The following is a 20,185-nucleotide window of genomic DNA, read 5'->3' as shown; positions in this document are numbered from 1 at the left end:
CCCCACCCCAGCTGGAGGGGGCCTCTAGCTGCCAGGGCTATGGGGCCTGTCCCCAGAAGGAGGCAGCGCTGCTGCAGTGGAGCAACACAGAGTCCAGCTTCCGCCACTGCTGCCTGCCTGATGGGGGGGAAGGCGGCTCCCTGCCACTCTGCACACTCGCAGGGGCACCCGTGCCCCCAGATCTGTGTGCAGGGCAGGGGCAGGCTCAGGCTGCAGGCTCAGGCTTTCCACCCTGCTGCCCTCCCCCACGGCCTCCACAGCCCGGCGGGTGCAACCCAGTACTGCAGGGAACAGCAGAGCCGCGCAGGAACCTCCTTGCTGCTGTGAGCTCCGTGCTGCTCTGGTGATGCATCCCCTGCCCACGTGGCAGCAGTGAAGGGCGCAACCCTGCACCACTGCCCCTCTTGCTGCTATGCACATAGTGAATGTCTCCAGGTCAAGGCGGAGCTTGCAATGGCAAGGAGATCCCCCATGTGGCTCCACTGTTCCCTGCAGTGCTGAGTTGCACCCGCCAGGCTGTGGAGGCTCTGGGGGAGGGCAGCAGAGTGGGAGCTCAAGCCTTCCACATCCTGCATACCAGCCTGGGGGGCATGGGTCCCCCCTGCCCCCAAGAGTGCACAGAGCAGCAGGAAGCTAGCCCCTCCCCCCAGTTTTCCCCCAAATGAGCTGCCTGCAACCCTGCCCCGCTCTCCACTGGAACCCTGTGCATTGCAGCCCCAGGCCCCAAGCCCCATGCACTGTCTGGTAAGCCCCAGCCCTGCCTAGATCCCTCCCTCTCTCCCTATGGGGGCTTCAATCTCCCCCCACCCCTACTTACCTGCAGGCTGCCTGGAGGCCATGTGCATATACATGCACATGGCGCTCCCTGCCTGACCACCCTCCTCCTGTTCCTTCCCAGCCCCCTGCAGGCTAGGCGTCTGCCAGCCTGCAGAGGGCTCTTTGCAAAGCTGCAAAATTCTCCAGTAAAATGAGAAATCTGTGTTTTCCTCCAGTAAAGGGGAAAATCCATGGTTTTCTCCGTTTTTCCATGGGAGACAGAAAATCCAGATCCTTGGTGGTAACTGTGTTGCCTCATGCCCTTGTACTCCTCTCTGCGGTGAGCTCCCCAGCTGGACTACATTTCCGCAAAGTATCTGGGCTAGAGATTCTAATGAAGCTTCTGCTTTTCAGAAAGAGAGAAAATGTTGTGTCATGGGAGATGTTGTCTAACCTGGGACACAAGCTAAAATGAAGAATAGGAGCATGAGACAGCAGAACTATAGCTCCCAAACAGTATTATGATAATCTTTCCAAATCTAAATCTTTTGGTATTTAATTTCTATCAACATTTTCCCCCAGAATTCCCCTTTTTCCATTGTTTCCAATTCCCCCTTTTTCCAACAAGAAATCCAGATAATGCCTGAAAAATTTAAAAAGGGAGCAGAAAGAAGGAAGAGAAGGAATATTTCAAACTTTCCCTTTCAGTGCTGCTTTCAAATTCCTCCATTCTGGGGTGCAGGATTTGCCTCTTCATTCTCATGCCCCAACTCCCTTCCAAAGTCACCTCACTAGCTAGTAATCCTTCTGACTGCTGTACTGACTCACACTGTGATCTTCAGAAAAAAACACTTCTAACACCTTCCAATAAAATGGAGAACTGCTGCGATAAAAGACTATTGAGCAGAGTAGAGAAACATCAAAGAATAGAATCTCCTCCTTGATCAATAACAATGAGTGTTTTTGGATTTCAGTCCATAAAACGAACACACCTCTGGAAAATCCATGTTTCAGGTTTTATACAAGAACTGAATGGCATTTGTAGCTATTGTGGCCCTTCGTTATCAGTGTGTTCATTTTTTTTTACTCAGCACTTCAAAATATCTAGTTTAATTTGTTTTGAAAGAAGAATGACAAAGAAGACCTATTTTTCTATCATTTGGGTTTTTTTAATGATTTATTTCAACTCCTCTTGCAACAATAAGGATATTAATTGTGACTTCAAAAAGTAGGTACACTAGGCTTCACTTCTGTAGAGTGGAAAAGTATCCAAATCCTGATTCCACAAGATACTTAAATGCACATCATACAATGAGGTGCATAGATACTTTGCTGAAGTAGGATTGTGGTGCTAAAAGCTGACTAAATCCACGTTGCATTCACATCTTGAATAGAGAAGGGCAACAATGATAATTAGTGGTATGGAGGGGCTTCCATAGAGGAGTAACTAAAGAGGCAAGGCCTATTCTGCTTAGAAAAGAGACACTTGAGGAAGAACATTATATAAAGGTTTACAAAATAGTAAACAGTGAAGAGAAAGTAAAGAGGGATTTATTATTTACTGTCTCTCACAATACAAGAACAAGGGGTCACAAAATGAAACTTCAAATTTTAAAACTAACAAAAGGAATTTCTTTTTCACACAGCAGGTAATTAAAGTATGTAACTCATTGCCACAAGATATTATGGAAGCTGACAGCTTTGCCAGGTCCAAAAATGGGATTGGACAAATTATTGGAGGAAAGGTGCATCAGTAGCTGTTGAGCATGGGAGTTAGGGATACAGCCTCTGAATCAGAACTTACTAGACCTTAAGGGTGCAAACAGAAGTGAAAATTTTCACCAGATCAGGCCACAGAAAGTGGTCTATAGCCATGACTAAACACAAGTACACGACTGCTTCAAAAATGGCCGGTCAAGTGAAAATCTGAGCCCTCGTTGCATGAGGGGTCAGATGAAGATGTTTCCTCTCCTGTAACTTCTTTCTGTGCTGCCTCCCAGCCTGTCACTGTTTTCAGAATGGGAGGGGGGAAGGGAGAAGAAGAAGCTCAGTCTGGGGTTTTTTCAGTCCCTGCTGGAGGGAGGAATGGGTGTATTGGAGCCCTCTGAAGTGGCAAGGGGGCTCCAATTCACCTACCCCACTCTCCGGTGCCATATGAGAAACCCCTAGAATGAGCTCCCTTTCCCCACTCCCATTCTGAAAACAGCACAGCCTCACAAGGAGCAGAGGGCACTGCTAGGGGAAACTGGCTGCAGGCTCTGAGCCAGTGGCTAGATTCCCCTCCTCCCTAAAACCAACAGTGAACTTCTGTTTGGTCCGGGGGATTGTAGTAACTCAGAACACATCCTGCAAAATGCTCTCAGTTACAGCAGGGAGCTGCAATTCTGTCTGTGCCCTAAATGCTGGAAGCTGCACGTGGGAGAGGAACAGAGGCAAAACCCTGGTCATACCCAGTCCACTCTCCCTTTCAGCACTCACTATCTCCACCTGTATGACATAGGATACTCGGCAAGATGGACCTATGGTCTGACCCAGTAAATGGCAGTTCTTATATGTCCTAATTTAGTACTGCTCACTTCTGGCAAAACATAATGCAAGCCCAGAATAAATTAACTTTTGTTATAGATCATACTTAGTCAAAGTCTTGCCATTTCCAGAGGGAATTATTTTGTTCAGGTTCATGCAAGTAAAGAAAAGAAAGTCCAGAAACCTCATAATCATTATTAGATCCATTAGTGGTTTGGCATGTGTCTCACACTATTTCATCTCAGAGGTTTTGCATTTCTGTCAAGAAAAAACAGAGGAAAAAACTGTGACTTTTCAATAATGTAGCAATATATTCCCTTTGATAATTATATCAACCTACTTATTTACTCTTTGCCCCTAGTAATGTAAAATAATAGGTACATCAAACTCAGCCCTGAGATGGGTGAACAAATCTGTTTGCATAAACGCCTTGTTGTGCTCACTTTCCAACATGCATACACTTCCCTCATGTGTGTTTTGATACTCCAGTGTGTTCCTGCCATCGTGTTGGATCAGCTATGCTTCCCTTCAGCACAAGTACCTTCTGTGACCCCAGCAATGGTGATTGCCCCTGCAAGCCTGGAGTGGCAGGTCCTCAGTGTGACCAGTGTATGGTGGGATACTGGGGCTTTGGAGAGTATGGTTGCAGGCCATGCGACTGTGCTGGAAGCTGTGACCCACTTACAGGTGACTGCATCAGCAGGTGAGTGGGCATATTATTGCTCTAGACCAGTGATTCTTGATCCTTCTAAGGGTGCTACAATGCCCAGATACCATGGCAGAAAGTGAGCTGTTGCTGCTCCTCTCACATGACGGAGCAACCCTAGCATCCCTCGGACAAGCAGTGCCTAGAGCTGATCCCCGTCCCCTGGCAGCTCCCATGCCAGCCCCCATGCTCCTAGCAGTGTGCAGTGCTGTGTGTGCGCGTGCAGGAGCGGTTGGGCAGCCACAGGGCCATGGAACTGCCCTTTTCAGCCTAGCTTGTCTCCAGGTCCCCTTCCCCTCCTGCCATGCTCCCAGGGCTGGTGGGAGGGACTGACTGTGCATGAGGCTCTGGTCACTGGCATTCTGCTCCCCAGAGGAGCAGCACCTGCCCCCCTCAGGTACAGACCAGGTGCTGGGAGGAGGTAGATGGTGGAATAATCAAGGCACAGTGAAGTGAGGGCCTTCCTCCTGCCTTCACTTAACACCAGCTAGATTCTAGCACAGTGGTTCTCAGCCAAGGTACCCCTAAATTCCAAAAAACTATGAAGGGGGGGTTCCTTGAGGCTAAAAACGTTGAGAACCACTGCTCTAGACACGCAGACAATTACATCATGGATACTCATTCCCCAGATTTTAAAAAGAGACCTTATTTGGGTTTAAACTACAGAAACTCTCATGATATACACTACAGCATATGAACAAAACCCTATTGCGAGTACTGGGCCAGAGCAGACTCCTCCCATGGAGTAATCTGTTGAGAGAGTCACAGACAACTGAAAGCTTGTTTCCTGTGCCTCATGGTGGGTATTGTGGCAGGCCAGTAGGGGGCGCTCCTGCATTGAGCCACCCACCTCCCTGTGCCTGACCACCTTCCAGGCTCTGAGTGCCTCCCTAGGGCACCTCGCATCCGGCTGACCCCCTTCCTGGAGCACACTCGCTAGACTGGAGGTAACGTAAGCTGCCACCACCCCGAGAAGGAACTGTCTCGGTCCAGTGTCCTCGGGGAAACACAGGCCTAATAGTCCGACAGGTACTCGACCCAGTACAAGCACTTGGGGCACTTCCCCAAGTTGGGGGCCAAAAAGGAAAGTCCCTCTTAGTCGGCAGACCTAAGGGGCCCTGAGACATAATTTAGACCCACCCCTCAATAAGTTTCCTACACCAGTCACAAAGGAGAGCTTTATTGATTATAGGGCGTAAGGTGAAAATAGGGTACAAGACAGAGCAATATCATAGAAATCCCATAGAGCAAAACAGTCTGGCTGAGGTTGCCTTTTGATCATGCATCGGAGTTACTGCCAGCTATATATCTAACCAGATCTCGAGTAGCTTACTCACAAGCATCATCCAGAGGCTGTTGGAGATTCCCTCTGCAGGCAGGCCATTCCTAGCTCATGAGTTATGGGGGAGAGAGCCAGTTTCAGATGGTCAAGCTCCTCTCTCAGTCTGAGTCTGCCACATGGCTGCTGCCCCTTCCTCCTGGGCAGTCTTAACTTATATAGCCCCTGTGACCTCATTCACCTGGTCCAATGGAGACCAGCACCTGTTGGCTGTAGGCCAACCAATTTGAAATACATCACTAGTTGCTGGGCAGAATCAAGCCCACCAGGTAGATGCCCCTCACCCAGGTAGCTGATGCCAGTCACGTAGGCAGAGGGAGCAGGTTTCCCCCCTCCCTCAGGAATGTATCCATTTCAGGTTATTTAGCCTAAAGAGATAGGGTAAAGGTGTGTCTCCTTTGCTGGGCCCACCCTAATCAAATTGTCACAGAGCAGAGATTTTGGGGAGAAACAAAGGTGGCTTCCTGCCACAGGTATCATCATGGAAGACCCCATATTTCTTAGAACTACATTGGCTATTAATAAAAAGAATGATTCACAGAATTGCTGCAATTGCTGCTAGCAGTCCAGCCAGGAGCACAGGCTGATTTCCTTTTGCCTCCTCTGCACTGCTTGCTGCTATGCCTGTGCTCCTCCCTCCAAGCAGGGTGCTATACCTGTGTTTATATGGAACTGCTCCCTGTCGTGAGCACACAACACCAGCTGTAACTCTCCTGCCATTAGCTAAGTTGTTCTACAACTGTTCCATAGTCATCACAGAGAGAACGCAGAAGGTGTTGTTATAGCAGGGCAGAGGATGGGCAGTGTGGCAGCACACAGCCAATTATGTGTTTCACTCGGCCCCTTCCCCTGTCCTCCCTACCTGTTCTCCTGTGGAGCACAGAGCCCATTAAGGGCCATCAGAGTGGCTTCTATTAAAGCAAGACGTCCATTCAGCCTTGTAAGCCTATGCAGAGGGGACATGTTGGCCTCACCATTGTCAGCCTCATTGCATCATCAGCCTTTTAGATGACAGAGAAACAGGATTGGTGGTTGTAATACATTTAAGTTATGAATAATGATATATCAGGAGAGTGGGCCGTTTCTATTGTAGTAACACAGGTCATGACATGTAGTCTCCCCTTCCATCTAGGTATTTGGTTCTGGTACCTTTTTGGGTTTTTGTAGTTTTCTTCCATGTTACTCACTGTATTTTGAAGCAAGAATGAGGGGCTCACTCCTGCTCCCATGAAGTCAATGACAAAACTCCCATAGACTTCAGAAGAAGCAAAGTCAATCTCTTAGATGCTGGAGAATAATGCATTTTAAATCAAGCTACCTAAGGAGGCCTAGTACTATCTTTAGGCCAAGGTATATAAATACATAATTTTGTGGACCTTTTGTATTATATGCACTGAGTTCTAAAATATTACTTTATACCACCCATGGAGTCATAGTACAAATTTAGGAGTGTACAATGACCAAATGTTTCACTTCATAAAACACACAAAATAGTTTTATTATATCAATGCATCTGGAGAAACTTCTAGACCAATTTCTGGGAAATAGAGAGTTAACAGTAAGTGTGAGAATTCTCTTGACTTTGACTGTTAACTCCATAAGAAATATTCATGGTTTCCTTTCCTTGAAACAGTGCGGATATATACTGGCATCATGAGATACCTGATTTCCACTCAGTATTTAATGAAAGTGAGCCAAGATGGGGATGGGAAGATGAACAAGGATTCTCAGCTCTTCGGCATTCAGGTGAGATAACTGATTCAAATATTTTTCTCATCCCCATGCCTGTTACTAAGAGATTGTTCCTAGGAACAAGGAAAGATTTTTTTGAAGTGATTTGTGAAAAGGCAACAGAGCATTGGTTTGGATTAATGTCTTGGCAAAGGTGGCAGTAAATAATGTATTGTCCAACACCTAGTATTATTCAGCTACCAAAAAAAAAAGCCTAAGAAACATTAAAAGAATCATTTGATACATTAATAAAAGAATATCCAATGTCTAAACACTTTCATTTTAAAACATGGCTGTAGGGATTGGTAGCTAGAGCATCTACCTAGATTTTCAGATTGAGCTCTGATTTTGGGGCTTCTGTTTTGAAATGCTGATGTTTGTTTTGTCTTGCTTTTGCTGTAATATTTTAAGGAGGTCTCTTATGTCACATTTACATAGAACTGTCACATCCCATTGAGTAAACAGTTTTTTTAAAACAATGTGATACTAAATTAATTTGAGATGCAATTAAGACATTTCTAAAACATCAGCATAATTTTCCCAGACAACCTGATTAAGGATGGCAGCAATTGTGGTTTATGACCTGGTTCCTAACTACTGAACATTTCAGGTGCAGTTTCAACTTGGGAAGTTATTTGTCTAGTAGCTAATCATCTACTATTGCTGGTGTATATGATTATTATTAGGGCTAATCATGCAATTTTTCTGCTGGCAAGTGCTTACTCAGACAAGTAGTCCCTTTGACTACTATTCATCAATGTAATGATTCCACAATTGGGGCCTCTTTGTATTGTAAACGGATGACAGTACACATGCTCTTTTGAAATAGTTACATTTGTTCAAGTAAGCATGCAACTGTCATTTTTTGCACTACTTTGTACTAAAAATCTTGGAAACAAGTCAGTGGGGTGGGAAGGGACAAAAACCTGCCTTCCACCCATTTATCTTAGGTTTTAAAAAAATAACAGGCAATTTGCTTTTCTTTATTTCAGTCACAAAAACAACTCATTTGCCTTGCAGAATAATTATCCACAACTTCATGTTCCTGTACTAAGACCTTTTAAGTGTATCTTATGTGGAAAGCACCGTGATTAATGTTGAGCCCAGGAGTACATCCTGTTGAAGTCTATGTGGAACTACTCGTAGAAAGTTAAGCTCCTGAGTAATGTGTTGGTAGGTCAGGGGCTTAGCACAAAAACCCTGGCAGACCCCTAGTTCCAGAGGATTTACTATGGAATAGAGGGGTATACTACAGATATAATTTACTTCATTGGGAAGTCTCTGGGCTCACCACCCCTGGCATCACTCCTATATCTTGAAGGCAATTGTGGATCTCTTTTCCTGAACATTCCTCCAGCACGGGAAATTCTTGGGTGGAGCAGAGTCTTGGGTGATTAAAGAGTTTATATTATTGAAAAGTAAAAATGGGAAAACTCCAACCAGGTCATAAATAAGCTTAACATGTCATTGTGTTCTGAAAGATAAGCATGTGCTTCAGAGCACCAGGGTAAAAACCTGGCCTCATCAAAATCACTACCCACTCAGGAAGGCTATATGCCCCAGTACCTATTGACTGGCTTAGTCCACCTTTCTCTTCAAATATTATCTCACACTATGAAGCATTTGTTTGTTTTCTTTTCATAGGTAAATGTGAATGTAAAGAACAAGTTTTAGGGAATCCCCAGGTCTTCTGTGGAATGAAGTATACATATGGTAAGTCGCAAGAGAAAGTTATTACTGTTGAGATGGATTATTTTATGAATCTGTATAAGGGTATGAGAAGAGTTGGACTGGTTTGCACCCCACAGAACTGGATTAAACTAGCATACACTGAAGAATGTCAGAAAGCTTACATAATGTACTGCAAGAAAAAACAGTCATAGGGTGGGAAATGGGGAGGGATTCTCAGGAAAGCTCAGCAAGCACATCACTTTGTAGATAACCAATTTATCTCAGTCCTGACCAAACCCAGGATATTCTTAAAGAAGCAATTATGAAGCTAATTAGTGATTTATTTATGGATCTGGCACTCTGGCTTGCCTTTCTTGCAACCCTGAAACTGTATTTCAATGCAAAAAGCATATAAGTAATTTGATGCTTATCACCTCTATATTTGGGACTCAACAAAATCTAAAATCTCTCTCTCTCTCTGTACAGCGTGTTAAGTATTAGTGTATGTATTAAGGTCAGCCATAATAAAGCATCTTGTTCCCCTTCCTATCTCACTGATCAAGTGCTGATACTCAAGGGAAAACCACTGTCTACAAGCAAGCCACTCAGTCTTGGCTCTGATGCATCATAGGAGGGAGTGCTAGTGACAGTGACAGACCCCTTTCTGCCTTCACAGAAAAGGCAGTTCTCCTAGCTTTTAAGGTCCACCCCACATCCCTTCAAGAACAGCTGAAAGCTTTTGAAATAGGATAAGATTAGTACATTTGCATATTGAGATTTATAGGAGTAAAGAGAAAAGTTTGTCTGCAGTGATTCCTCCAGGCAGTACCAATGAACTGTCTCCTCACACCATACCAAGGAAGGAATGCTTTGTACAACACTCCCTTCATTTCATAAGCTTTCAACATTTCTTGCACCTGCTCAGTCTCGTGCTAGGGTTTAAAATGCATTGAGAAATAATCCATACTATTGCCAACTGCAGTGTGACCCACGGAGAGAAGTTCAAGGGGCCGCATATCACTGAAATATGGCCCCGGCTTAGTGGTATTAGAAAAAATATCTGAGCCTGCTTTGCTTTGCTTCCTGCCTGCGATAGTGACAGTGTTTAATCTTGCAAAAGATAAGAAATAAAAGTAAAAAACAACTTCATAAATCTTATCTAAAGTGCACTCAGGCCTCCCACCCTTTCATCACTCAGTGTTCAAGGGTGTCAGCTAAATTACAGAGAGATGAATTGTAGGGCACATCACAAGCTTGAAGAGGGAGTCTGCACTGGAAGAGAGTCTTCTCAGGCTTTTTAACACAGATTCCAAACAAAGCAACCTCATAAGAAGCTGTTAAATACCACTGTAGGCAAATATCATTGCTGTCTCAGAGGTCACTTCTGCAGCCCCTTACCTAGCATGAAAGTGGTACCTACAGGGTTTTGTACAGGAGGGTTGGTAGCTCAGCAGACAGGATGAGGGCCATGTTCTTCTGAGGTTTCTCACTCTGCTTTATGCACATGTAACAATTTTGCAAAAATGGGAGCCTGACCTTGAGTTCTTCAGCCCCCCTTTAGAAGCCTGATTTTCAGAGGTTCTGAGCAAGCAGCTGTTCCTACTGATCTCAGTGGCAGCAACCAGGTGCCCAGCAGCTGTTGGCTGCTGCTCAGCATCTCACTTGAAAAGTCATTCTCGACCTTTTTGACTCTAGCCCTCCTCCATCACGTTTCTGAGCATAGCAGCATCCCATTTTAAAAAGTAGTGCATTTCTTTCTCCTCACACCCCAGGGCACCTCGAAAGGATATGTGGGGTGGGAGGCCATGTCTGAGAGCATGGTGGGGGATGTCACATGGTGCTCTGTGTTGGCAGGGACAGATTGGAGAGCTTGGCGATTAGGTCATTAGACTCCCTGAAGGAGGCAGATACACCTGCAGGAGGTAGAAGGGGGTGATAGTGGCTACTGGAGGTGCAGAAGCTGGTGTCATCTAAGGGCAGCAGGAGCAGAACTCTGCTGTGTCCTACTCTTTCCACTGTCTGCCCCCTCCCTGCTGCTGATCTGTATCTGAGGGGGCAAATGCAGCCCCCACCACAGTGGATGTTCCTCTGGCAACTTGCATGCCAGCAACAGGAGCCACCTGCCCCCTCAGCCTCTCCCACAAGCTCTAGGAGCTTAGGAAGAGCAGAAAAGCAAGCCAGACTGAAAAGTACAGTTCCACAGCCCCATGTCCATTTTGCCCCACCACAGAGCACACTGTTTTGGGTGCTCTCTGCAGGGGCTGGTGTGGAGCAGAGGGCAGGAGCCAGAGCCCCCAGAGGAGCAGCCAGGGGCACCATTTGTCTATTTGAGACTCACTGACCTTGACAGTGAGTATAGGCTGACCTGGCATCTGCCATAGTTGCTGTTCAAGTAAAGCTACTCCAGCTTTCTCTCCAGCAACAGAAAGCTTTGATGTAGTTCTGCATGTCACCCTTCTGACCATAAGACACACAGGCAAGAATGAAGTTTTGACATGTGCCAGGCTAATTTTACAAGGACCATACACACTGGTCTTTAATGCTGCTGCCCAGCACTGTGTTAGAAAGAGCTGAGCAAAAGACATTTTATAGATTGCTGGTTTTTTTACATATTTCCTCCCAGTGGTAAAAACAAAGATTTTATCAGCTCATGACAAGGGCTCACATGCAGAAGTCAACGTGAAGATCAAGAAAGTGTTGAAATCGACAAAGCTTAAAATTCTCCGAGGAAAGCGGACGCTCTACCCAGAATCCTGGACTAACAGAGGCTGTACTTGTCCAATCCTTAATCCTGGTAGGTATTTGGTTTTGACTCTGTGAATAGCACATCCCCATCATATTCATACTGATCTCTTCCTCGTTCTTTTATCCCATCCCCCTAGTGTATTTAATTTAGAGTGCCTGCTGACTGATGCACCAGATTTACTCCATCATTTAAATTCCAAAAGCAAATTGAGGGGAATTTTGATTTTTATATAGAAAAGCCTTAATCATGCCATGTGCTGTGAAGAGTGAAATCACTGTTTGTAAAGTAAAACTACCATACCACAACCTGCTCTGACTCACCCCACCTCACACAGTGCTCTGGTGGCTGAAAGCAGTTGCATGCCAGGCACCTCTGAGACAGAGCTCTTTTCAAGTCTAATTTTTCTGCAGATCCATAACCCCACATTCAGGCTTTAGTTTTAAATCAGGTCATATTACTACTGTGCAGTTATGATCTACTCCCAAGGGAGCACATATTTAGAATTCCTCCTTCACAAGTAATAGTGAATTTATTTACACTTGAAAGTTATACATGTAGCTCTGTCTTAAGGGGAGCTGGGATGCTTCAACCTCATCAGCTTTACTCATCTTCTTTCAGTGAGCAGGCTTTTAGATTTGAAATGAATCATTACCAATCCCCATAAAACAGTGCATTCTGCCTCTGATTATGTCAGGAACTGAGAAACACCAACAGAATTTTTCATAGAAACCAAGATCCATCTAAAAATCTCTCTTTTACAATTCAAAGAAAAACTAGAAACTGATAACTAAGGAAATGTTTTTCAACTACAATGTTTGTATGTATTTCAGGAATTACTGTATCAAAATGCAGACCTTGGGCACTGTGATTTCCTTTACACACTTAAGCAATAGAAAAGACAGAGGGGGTAGTTCCTTCCATAAAGCATTGAAAAGATAGCATGCTATTGTAAAGATTTTTGTAATCATTTTGTCATCTTTTTTGATACAGTCTATCATTTGGCTTCCAGCATTAATGTACCAAAAGGTAGAACAGGTGTGGTTAGAAACTCTCTTTAATATATTTATCATGGTACAAGGGTCAGAAGAATCAGCATTCCTAGGCATGAGTTCAAGTTGTAAGCTCTTAAGACTTGGAATAATTGAAAAATCCCATAAACTTCTTTAATTAAACAGATACAATTGTGTAATGCTTCTATGTGCAAAGCAAAAGTAAACACAAAGGCCAGATTCTGATCAGAGTTGTACTGGCATTAAAGTTGTAAAGAAAAGAGTGGCATGGTCCAGGCCCACAGCTGGTGTAAAGTAGAGCTGCTCCTATTGATATTTCAATGGGGAGTCATAAGTTTTACCAGCAGAGGGTAAAATGAAACTCCATCACTTGACAAATTAAAATAGCTCATACTCAGACAGTGAAGGAAGACAGAAGGTGCAGCTTTTGAAGTAACTATTAAAGGCCAAGAACTTGACACCCCCTTACAAAATTTGGCCCAGCACCTTTTTGGGTATTTACCAGATTGCCATCACAGGACCCAGTCATTGGATCCCTGGCTGAATTAAGCCTCTGGAGTTTGAACAGCATAGACATCCTAGCCTATCTTGTGGACTGGACTCCAGCTTCACTCCAAAAGCACAGGCCCTTCTGTCTAATACCCTCCTCCCCCCAGGATCAATTGCCTAGGCCCAGGGTATAGTTCTGACTTCGTCCATAGCTTAAACACTCTCTTTCCCAGAATCCCACCAAAAGGGTGAGCCTTCTGGTTTACGGTTGAACTCTTGAGAGGCATTCAGATACAGAAAGGTTTTTCACAAAGTTCCCAATCACACCTTTACTTTACTTAAAGATAAACCACAAGATTTTACGGATCATTAGGAAAAACAACCACTTTCCTAATCAAGTGCCCTTCCCTAGCTGTCCCTTCTCTTCAGAGTCCCTAGGGTCCATCTTTGTTCAGTAAGGTAGGGAATCGCTCCTGCCTCGGTAGCCTCAAACTCCAAGCAACTGCCCCATAGCTTGAACTACTGAATGTGACCAATGAAGACTGAAGCATTCAACTGCTGCTTCTTTTATGATTTCTTGCCGCTCCCCACTCCTTCCCCTCAGTGACTCCCTGATAAACCTTTTCTCTGGTGACCAGATCTCTGCCACGTGACTGTATTGCTAAGGAGCCCCCTCCCTTCCTCAAACTTTTTCTCAGTATGTCCTAGCATATTTTGCTAGGTGAATGCCTTTTAGTGGTGTATTTCATAACTCAACACACATCGCCAGCTCTCTTCAACCACTAGCTAGAGTTTCAGCCCAACAGAGAAGTGAAAAGACAGCAGACAAGGCAAAAGGGCTCCATCTCCAAAAGGGCTCCATATCCAGTGAGGTAAAGATAAGTTACAGAGCATTCCTAACTTCCCAGGGTTTATAAAAAATACAAAGTCGCCAATTTATCATCCATGTGTCAAATGCAAGTTTGTGTGTGCACAAATTGCATTTAAATGCATCAGTTTTCAACAGGTAAAACTTGCTAGAAATTAAATTGATGAAAAGAACTCAGAATCGTCTGCTCAGGATGTTGCATCAAGGAGAACAATCAGAGTGACACCTCCATCATCTCTGGGATGTGTGACATCAGCTATGCTTATGCTCCTTTTGTATTCAAACCTCTGGGACCATGTGAAAATTTCCTAGCTAAAATGTCACAAGAAGCCAGATGCATATATACTCAGGGAAGCTGTGCTTTATATTTGTACATGCAAGTATATGCATGCTTCCAATGACAGACCAGAACCAATGTTACACAGCTTTATATGACTGATCCCAAGCACCACAGTTTAGATATACGAGTGCCCTATTCATACCACTGTGGGTGTAAAATTGGAGTAGCTGCCTAAATTGTCTACTCGGCAAAGTGTTTGAAGTGAAAACTCTTTTTAAACTAATTGATTGGGTTTAAATAATGAATAAATACAAGGAGGTTGTGATATGGGTGAAGGCCCTGATCTTTCTGTAAGAATGGCTAGGTAGAATCCTTCACCTTTACAGCAGCTCACACTACAGGCATAAGTCAACCTACTGGGAATGTTGCCAACTCCTGTGATTTCATTGTAAGTCTTGAAATAGTTGTGTGTTTTTTTAATGTCATCTCCTGGGATTGAAAAAAAGTCAGTTGTCTCCCTCTTAGAGAGAAAAGCTTGACAAGTTTGGTTTGACTTGAGTACACCTTAAAGACTCAAAGCCAAGAAGATAAATAAAAAAGAAATCCAAATTTATCATTGTTTTTCAAATCTTATGAGTTTAAGCCAATCTCTTCAATTTGGGGATAGTTGACAATACTGTATTAACAGGTTAAATTGTATTCAGTGAGACAAACAAGACAACCTCACAACCTCCGGGTCAATAAAACACATGAACAGCAGGAGAGACGGTCAAAACAGACATAAAACAATTTCCTAACACAGCTATTTTGGAAAACACATCTTCTAAAAACATTACAAAGAGATCAAAGAGAAAAATACTGTAAAGAAATAGCATGTTTTCACTCTGTCCCACAAAACCGAAGTGATATAGAGCAGAGGCTGGGATCTTAGAATTTCCAGCCAGGAAAACTAAAAGTACTCATCAGACTTCCACAGCATTGTGCTCTGATGATACGTTTGCTGAGGTCCAATGAGGAATATTTCCAAGACATGCACATAAGCAAAACTGAACTTTTCTAGCAGGACAGTAAACACAAAATATGTAAATGTCTCAAGTCATCTCAAGGAAACAGGAAACTTCCTAATCATAGCTCTGCCAAACATAAGCAAAGAACAAACAGAATGTTTCTCACAATTAAAAGCAAGGGATTTGGGAGGCAACTGACAGCCTGGAGGACTGGAATGAGATAGCTCAGTGACATTTTTGGTTGTATTTTTTCCACTTCCATAAAGGCAGCTGAGCAGATTAAAAACAAAAATGTAAGAGTCACAGCATCATCTGTGCTTCCTTACTGATGGCTTATGTGCCAAGTTTCCTCCTTAAGAGAGATTTTAAATCTCTTGGAAAGTGATATTTATAACAGAGCTGTTGACATAGCCTTAACAAATGTCCTACAAATGGCAAAACTAATATATATCCTGTGTTTACTTGATAAAAAGAGAACTGGGTGTGCCCAGAAAGTCAAATGGAATAAATAATAACTTGGATCGAATAAAAGAAAGCCATTTGCATCCCTTTCGGCTTCATATTTTTAAAACAGTCTTCCTTTGTTAAAAAAAAAGGATTATATCCTCAGTTGTGTCGAGATACAGCAGAGAAACAGACATGTGAGACCTAGAGCAAGTGAAGATGGCTCACTGCCAGCATTCTACTGCCAAGGTCTTGGGGCTAGTGGGGTCAAGTCAGAGTAGCACCACCCCATACATCTCCTTCCTACTCCTAGAATATCCTCCACAATGTCCATGGAAAGCATGGTTATCCATACCATGTTTTTACAAAATCATCATTGCAATCTCTAGATGTTAATTTATGAACTATAATCTTATTATCACCCTAGTCCAGGGGAATCCTCAGTTGCCTCTTGAGGTCAGCCTTAATGCCCATTTGTGCCATTAGTATTTCTTTAGATAATGTGCCACCCTATGTGGCCCAGACTCAGTAAGGTACTCAGCAAGGACATGCCTAACTGGAAACCTGTGAGTAAATAACATAGATTCATTCATTCCAAGTCAGGCACAAGGCAAAATACTTTGCAAAATCAGAACCTAGGCCTGTAAAGAAGTGTGTATTAGGCACAATTCCACTCTCAAGTGACTGGAGTTATTCCAGCAAAGTTAGGTGAGTTCACAGTCAGGACTGTGGCATTGAGAGACAAGCCATGTACCATAATGCTGGGGAGATGCTCTTCACTGGATGGTAGAAGCATCCAAAAGTCAGGCAAGATGTTGAAGGGCACCACTAATATCTCTCTAAAATGTCTGGATGAGAGAGAATTTCATGAAGCACCTTTTAGTGCAAGTGCCTTCAGGCACCCTCCAAGTGCCATTCCAGTGCCTCTAATAGACATGCCACCTTGTGGGAATGTCTTGCAGCTAATCGTGTACCAAATAACATTTAACCTGTGACTGTGGGTATTCTTGACAGGGAAAGATATGGAACTTGCTATGCTCGCCTGCATCTGATTATACATTTTTAAATATCAGAAGCCCACTAGCTAGCTGTGCTTCATTTGTAAAGAATATTTGCTTTGCCAAGCTGCATTGTTCTCATCAGTTTGCATTCTGAAGCTATGCTTACTTTTAGCCCTAGAGCTTAACACATTCCTGTGGAGAGGTTTATGGTACCACTCTCATGGTTACTTATTCTCATGGTTTCCCAGGTAGTATCACCCCACTGCCTGGATTCCTGTGCCCACACACCCTGTGCCAGTGTGGGGACCAGAGGTGAAGGGCACTTAGTGAGCACTCAGGAGATTGGGGGTTTGCTGACCAAACTGGGGAGGGGGCAGCATGTGAATGAGTGGAAAAGAAGGCTTAGGCTCCTGGGCTACTGCTGCTACTGATGCTATTACTACCACTGCTGCTGTAGCACCATCAGCTGCACTGGGAGCTGATCCTGGTGACCCATTTGCTTTCCCCTGCCACTTCCATACATATTGAGTGCAGGGCTGTACATGCTCTAGCAAAGGCTCCTCAGAAGTGGGGGAGCAACATTCCACTCACTCCACTTACCCCCACTGCCCAGATGGACTGCCTGGTGCAGTGCTGCCCTGCCTGGTTCCTATGGCTGGCCAGGGCTGCCCTTGCTGTGGTAACGGCTCCCAGGTAGCAATTCTGGTGCCCCACTTGCCTGTTGTAGTTACACTACTGGAGGGGGTTCAAACAGAGTCACATCTGGCCCTGGAAAGAGGGGGAAGATAAAGTTGGTGATCTGTTCAGGTCTCACGGGGATCTGAGCGGTGCATAACCCTTCAACAGAATTAATTTAACCCAGAATTGCGTAACTTCTGTTCTGAACGCAGTACCATTCTGTAAACAGGGCATACAAACGAGCAGCTTTTATCCAGCATCCTAATTGCCCACATCTCTTGTTACTTGCTACCTACATACAGGTGCATAATGTACTAACAGATTCACAGCTTGCATTCAGCATGTACTGCAGATCTCACTGCTTTTTTTTTCTCTCAAGAATAGGTGTTAAATGAACATTCAGTGCTGCTGCCTCTTTAAGTACTACACCATACAATCCCTGACCACTTTAATGATTTACAGGCTTGGAATACCTTGTAGCAGGGCATGAGGATGTCCGGACTGGCCGACTGATCGTCAACATGAAAAGCTTTGTCCACCAGTGGAAATCAGCTCTCGGAAGAAAAGTCCTGGAGATTTTAAAAAGAGACTGCAGCTAGATGTGCACAAGTACTTAGGGCATTTCTTTATGCACAAAAGGCAAACTTCACAGACAGAAGACCTCTACAATGAAAACTGGAATGTAAGAAAAGGGTGCCAAAATGTGTAGAGTGGTGTTCCAATTCCTAGGCTTTCTAAGTTAACCCTTCCTGGTCAATGTTCATTTACTCCCCTGCATATTATTTAGAAGGATGCTCACATAAGCAAATGTTCAGTGTTACATTAAAAAATATAGGGCCTGATTCTCATCTTGATTACTTTAGTGCAATTCTAGAGTAACTTCCCTGAAGTCAATGGCATCACACTAGCCTAAATTGATAGAAGTGAGAGAAAAAACATGCCCATAAGCTCAAGAGGATGGACAGAAATGTAAGATCAGTTTGGTCCAACAGCATTCTGTGGAAGTGAAAGTTAGCTTTGTATCAATGGGATAGCTATAATGGCTACGTGTCATTTGGAATTTTGCTGTTTGATTAGGTCATGCCTTCAGTGAAAACAGTTATGTATAACATTTATTTAGGTTTTCACAGGTCCTGAGCTTTGGGTTATGGGACAAATTCTTGGTTCAAATACACTGGGGTGAAGTTGTTGCTGGCAATGGACCAGCTCTGTATTTGCACCAGTGTAAAAAAAAGTAGCAGAATTCAGCCCTTCATGAACCACGTTGTGTTATGAAAGAGCCAGCTCTAGAAGGTGCAGTGTTTGTGAACTTTTGTCCATGAAGTGTTAAAACTGAATCTATCCAAATGTAAATATTTCATTGTGTTAAAGCACTTTACTGCCTGCCACTTCACAGTGTGAAAAGCCTAGTTTTGTTGGGGAGAAAAGGATGCAAAAGTGGCAAATGAAATACCTGCTAAAACAGAAGCACTCCTGAAGCCTGCCCTAAATATGGACAACATTAATGGTTTAAAGGGAATGGTCCTCTTTCAGCCTTGGCACTGACCCCTCTGAGACTCTAAGGATGCAATTTGAAAGTTAATGTATTTGCACTGAAGTGCCAGCTTCAGGCCAACATTTGGAATCCATGGGTATTGACTCTGATAAAACTTCACACAAAATGAAAAAAAAAGAGGCTTTGATACAAGAACGCAATTGCCAGAGAAGGAGAATTCTACCTGCAGAAGAAGAGATGGACTGTTTAAGTGAAAAGGACTCTAATTCATATCTCTGAATTGTGTGATTCATGGTGGACCTGGAGTTTATTTTATTTTGATTTTAGTATTTAAAACTATACCTTCATTTTTATTTGCAATACATTATATATTTCCACATGAGCACCAGTATGGAATACTGTATATCACCAAGTTATTGCAGTTTTCAGCACTAGATTATGCTTTTTTATGTAATGTATCTGTAAATTTCATTGCATAAATATATTCTGTTCATCAACATGAGGGGGAAAAAAAAAAGGAGGAACTACAGTGCCGAAAAAAAAACCATGAGTCTGCTTCACGTGCGTATTTTTTTTCATGGTCCTGTGGACTTGCAAAAATGATGCTATTTTGGTAAGTTGTTTTTATATCTCCTGTGTGTAATAAATATAATATGATTTTAACAGTCTCATCTCTTACTATTGTTTATGCTGCTAGGATGATGGTTCTGATGCCCAGAATGCTAGAAGATAAAATGTTTCAGGGTTGTTGGTTGTAGCCATGTTGGTCTAAGGACATGGGCAGGCAAGGTTCTTTGGGAAGATGTGGTATCTTTTATTAGACCAACTGAATAGTTGGAAAAAATATTCTTTGCAAGCTTTTGGGCACAAATGTTGTTCTGCAGAGTCTCCCTGTGCCTGAAGATGGGCATTTGTGCCTGAAAGTTTGCAAATAACATTGTTTCCAGCTATTCAGTTGGTTTAATAAAAGATACCACATCTACCCGCAGAACCTTGCCTGCCAGCAGATAAAATGAAACTCAAAAGCTATTATGCAGCACAATTTTAGTCTCTTTAGATGAAATGCACCCCTATACAAGGAGGCAGAAGAAGGCTTTTGCGACTACATCAGTCCTATTTAAATCCTGTTTTAAGGGCTCTTATATGCAGGCTCTCTGTAAAGGAAGTAGATTCCATCTTTAGTGTCTCTAGACTTGGCCAGAATCTGATATCCTTAGAAAACCAAGAGGCTGAGCCACAGAGTAGTTTGCACATGAGAAGCAGGCCAGTGATTCCTCGCTAGCTTTTTGCTTGAAGCAGAAAAGGGAAAAGACTGCCAGGTAATGATGCCTATATCAACAGAACATATGTGAGGTTGGGTCCTAGAAAAGAGTGGTCAGAAGGAATAGGTGTTCAGCCACTACAACCTATGCTGTTAGATATATATTTGCCCTATGGT

At 43.5% G+C, this 20,185-nt stretch overlaps 1 protein-coding gene across 1 annotated transcript in view; it reads left to right on the top strand.

Annotated features, from left to right (window-relative positions):
* Positions 1–19,412, top strand: part of NTN4 (netrin 4) — a 77,292-nt gene extending 57,880 nt beyond the window's left edge. Inside the window, exons 5-9 of the mRNA XM_019545069.1 lie at positions 3,772–3,985; positions 6,961–7,073; positions 8,703–8,771; positions 11,353–11,523; positions 17,715–19,412. Of these exons, the coding sequence (XP_019400614.1) occupies positions 3,772–3,985; positions 6,961–7,073; positions 8,703–8,771; positions 11,353–11,523; positions 17,715–17,851 (704 nt within the window). The 3' untranslated portion in view covers positions 17,852–19,412. The remainder of the gene's footprint in view (positions 1–3,771; positions 3,986–6,960; positions 7,074–8,702; positions 8,772–11,352; positions 11,524–17,714) is intronic.
* The last annotated feature ends 773 nt before the right edge of the window (positions 19,413–20,185 follow it).

The sequence above is a fragment of the Crocodylus porosus genome, unplaced genomic scaffold (genome assembly GCF_001723895.1).
Source record: "Crocodylus porosus isolate Cpor-Errol unplaced genomic scaffold, CroPor_comp1, whole genome shotgun sequence".
In the NCBI taxonomy this organism is placed as follows: Eukaryota; Metazoa; Chordata; order Crocodylia; family Crocodylidae; genus Crocodylus; species Crocodylus porosus.
This window is presented reverse-complemented; position numbering and strand designations above follow the sequence as displayed.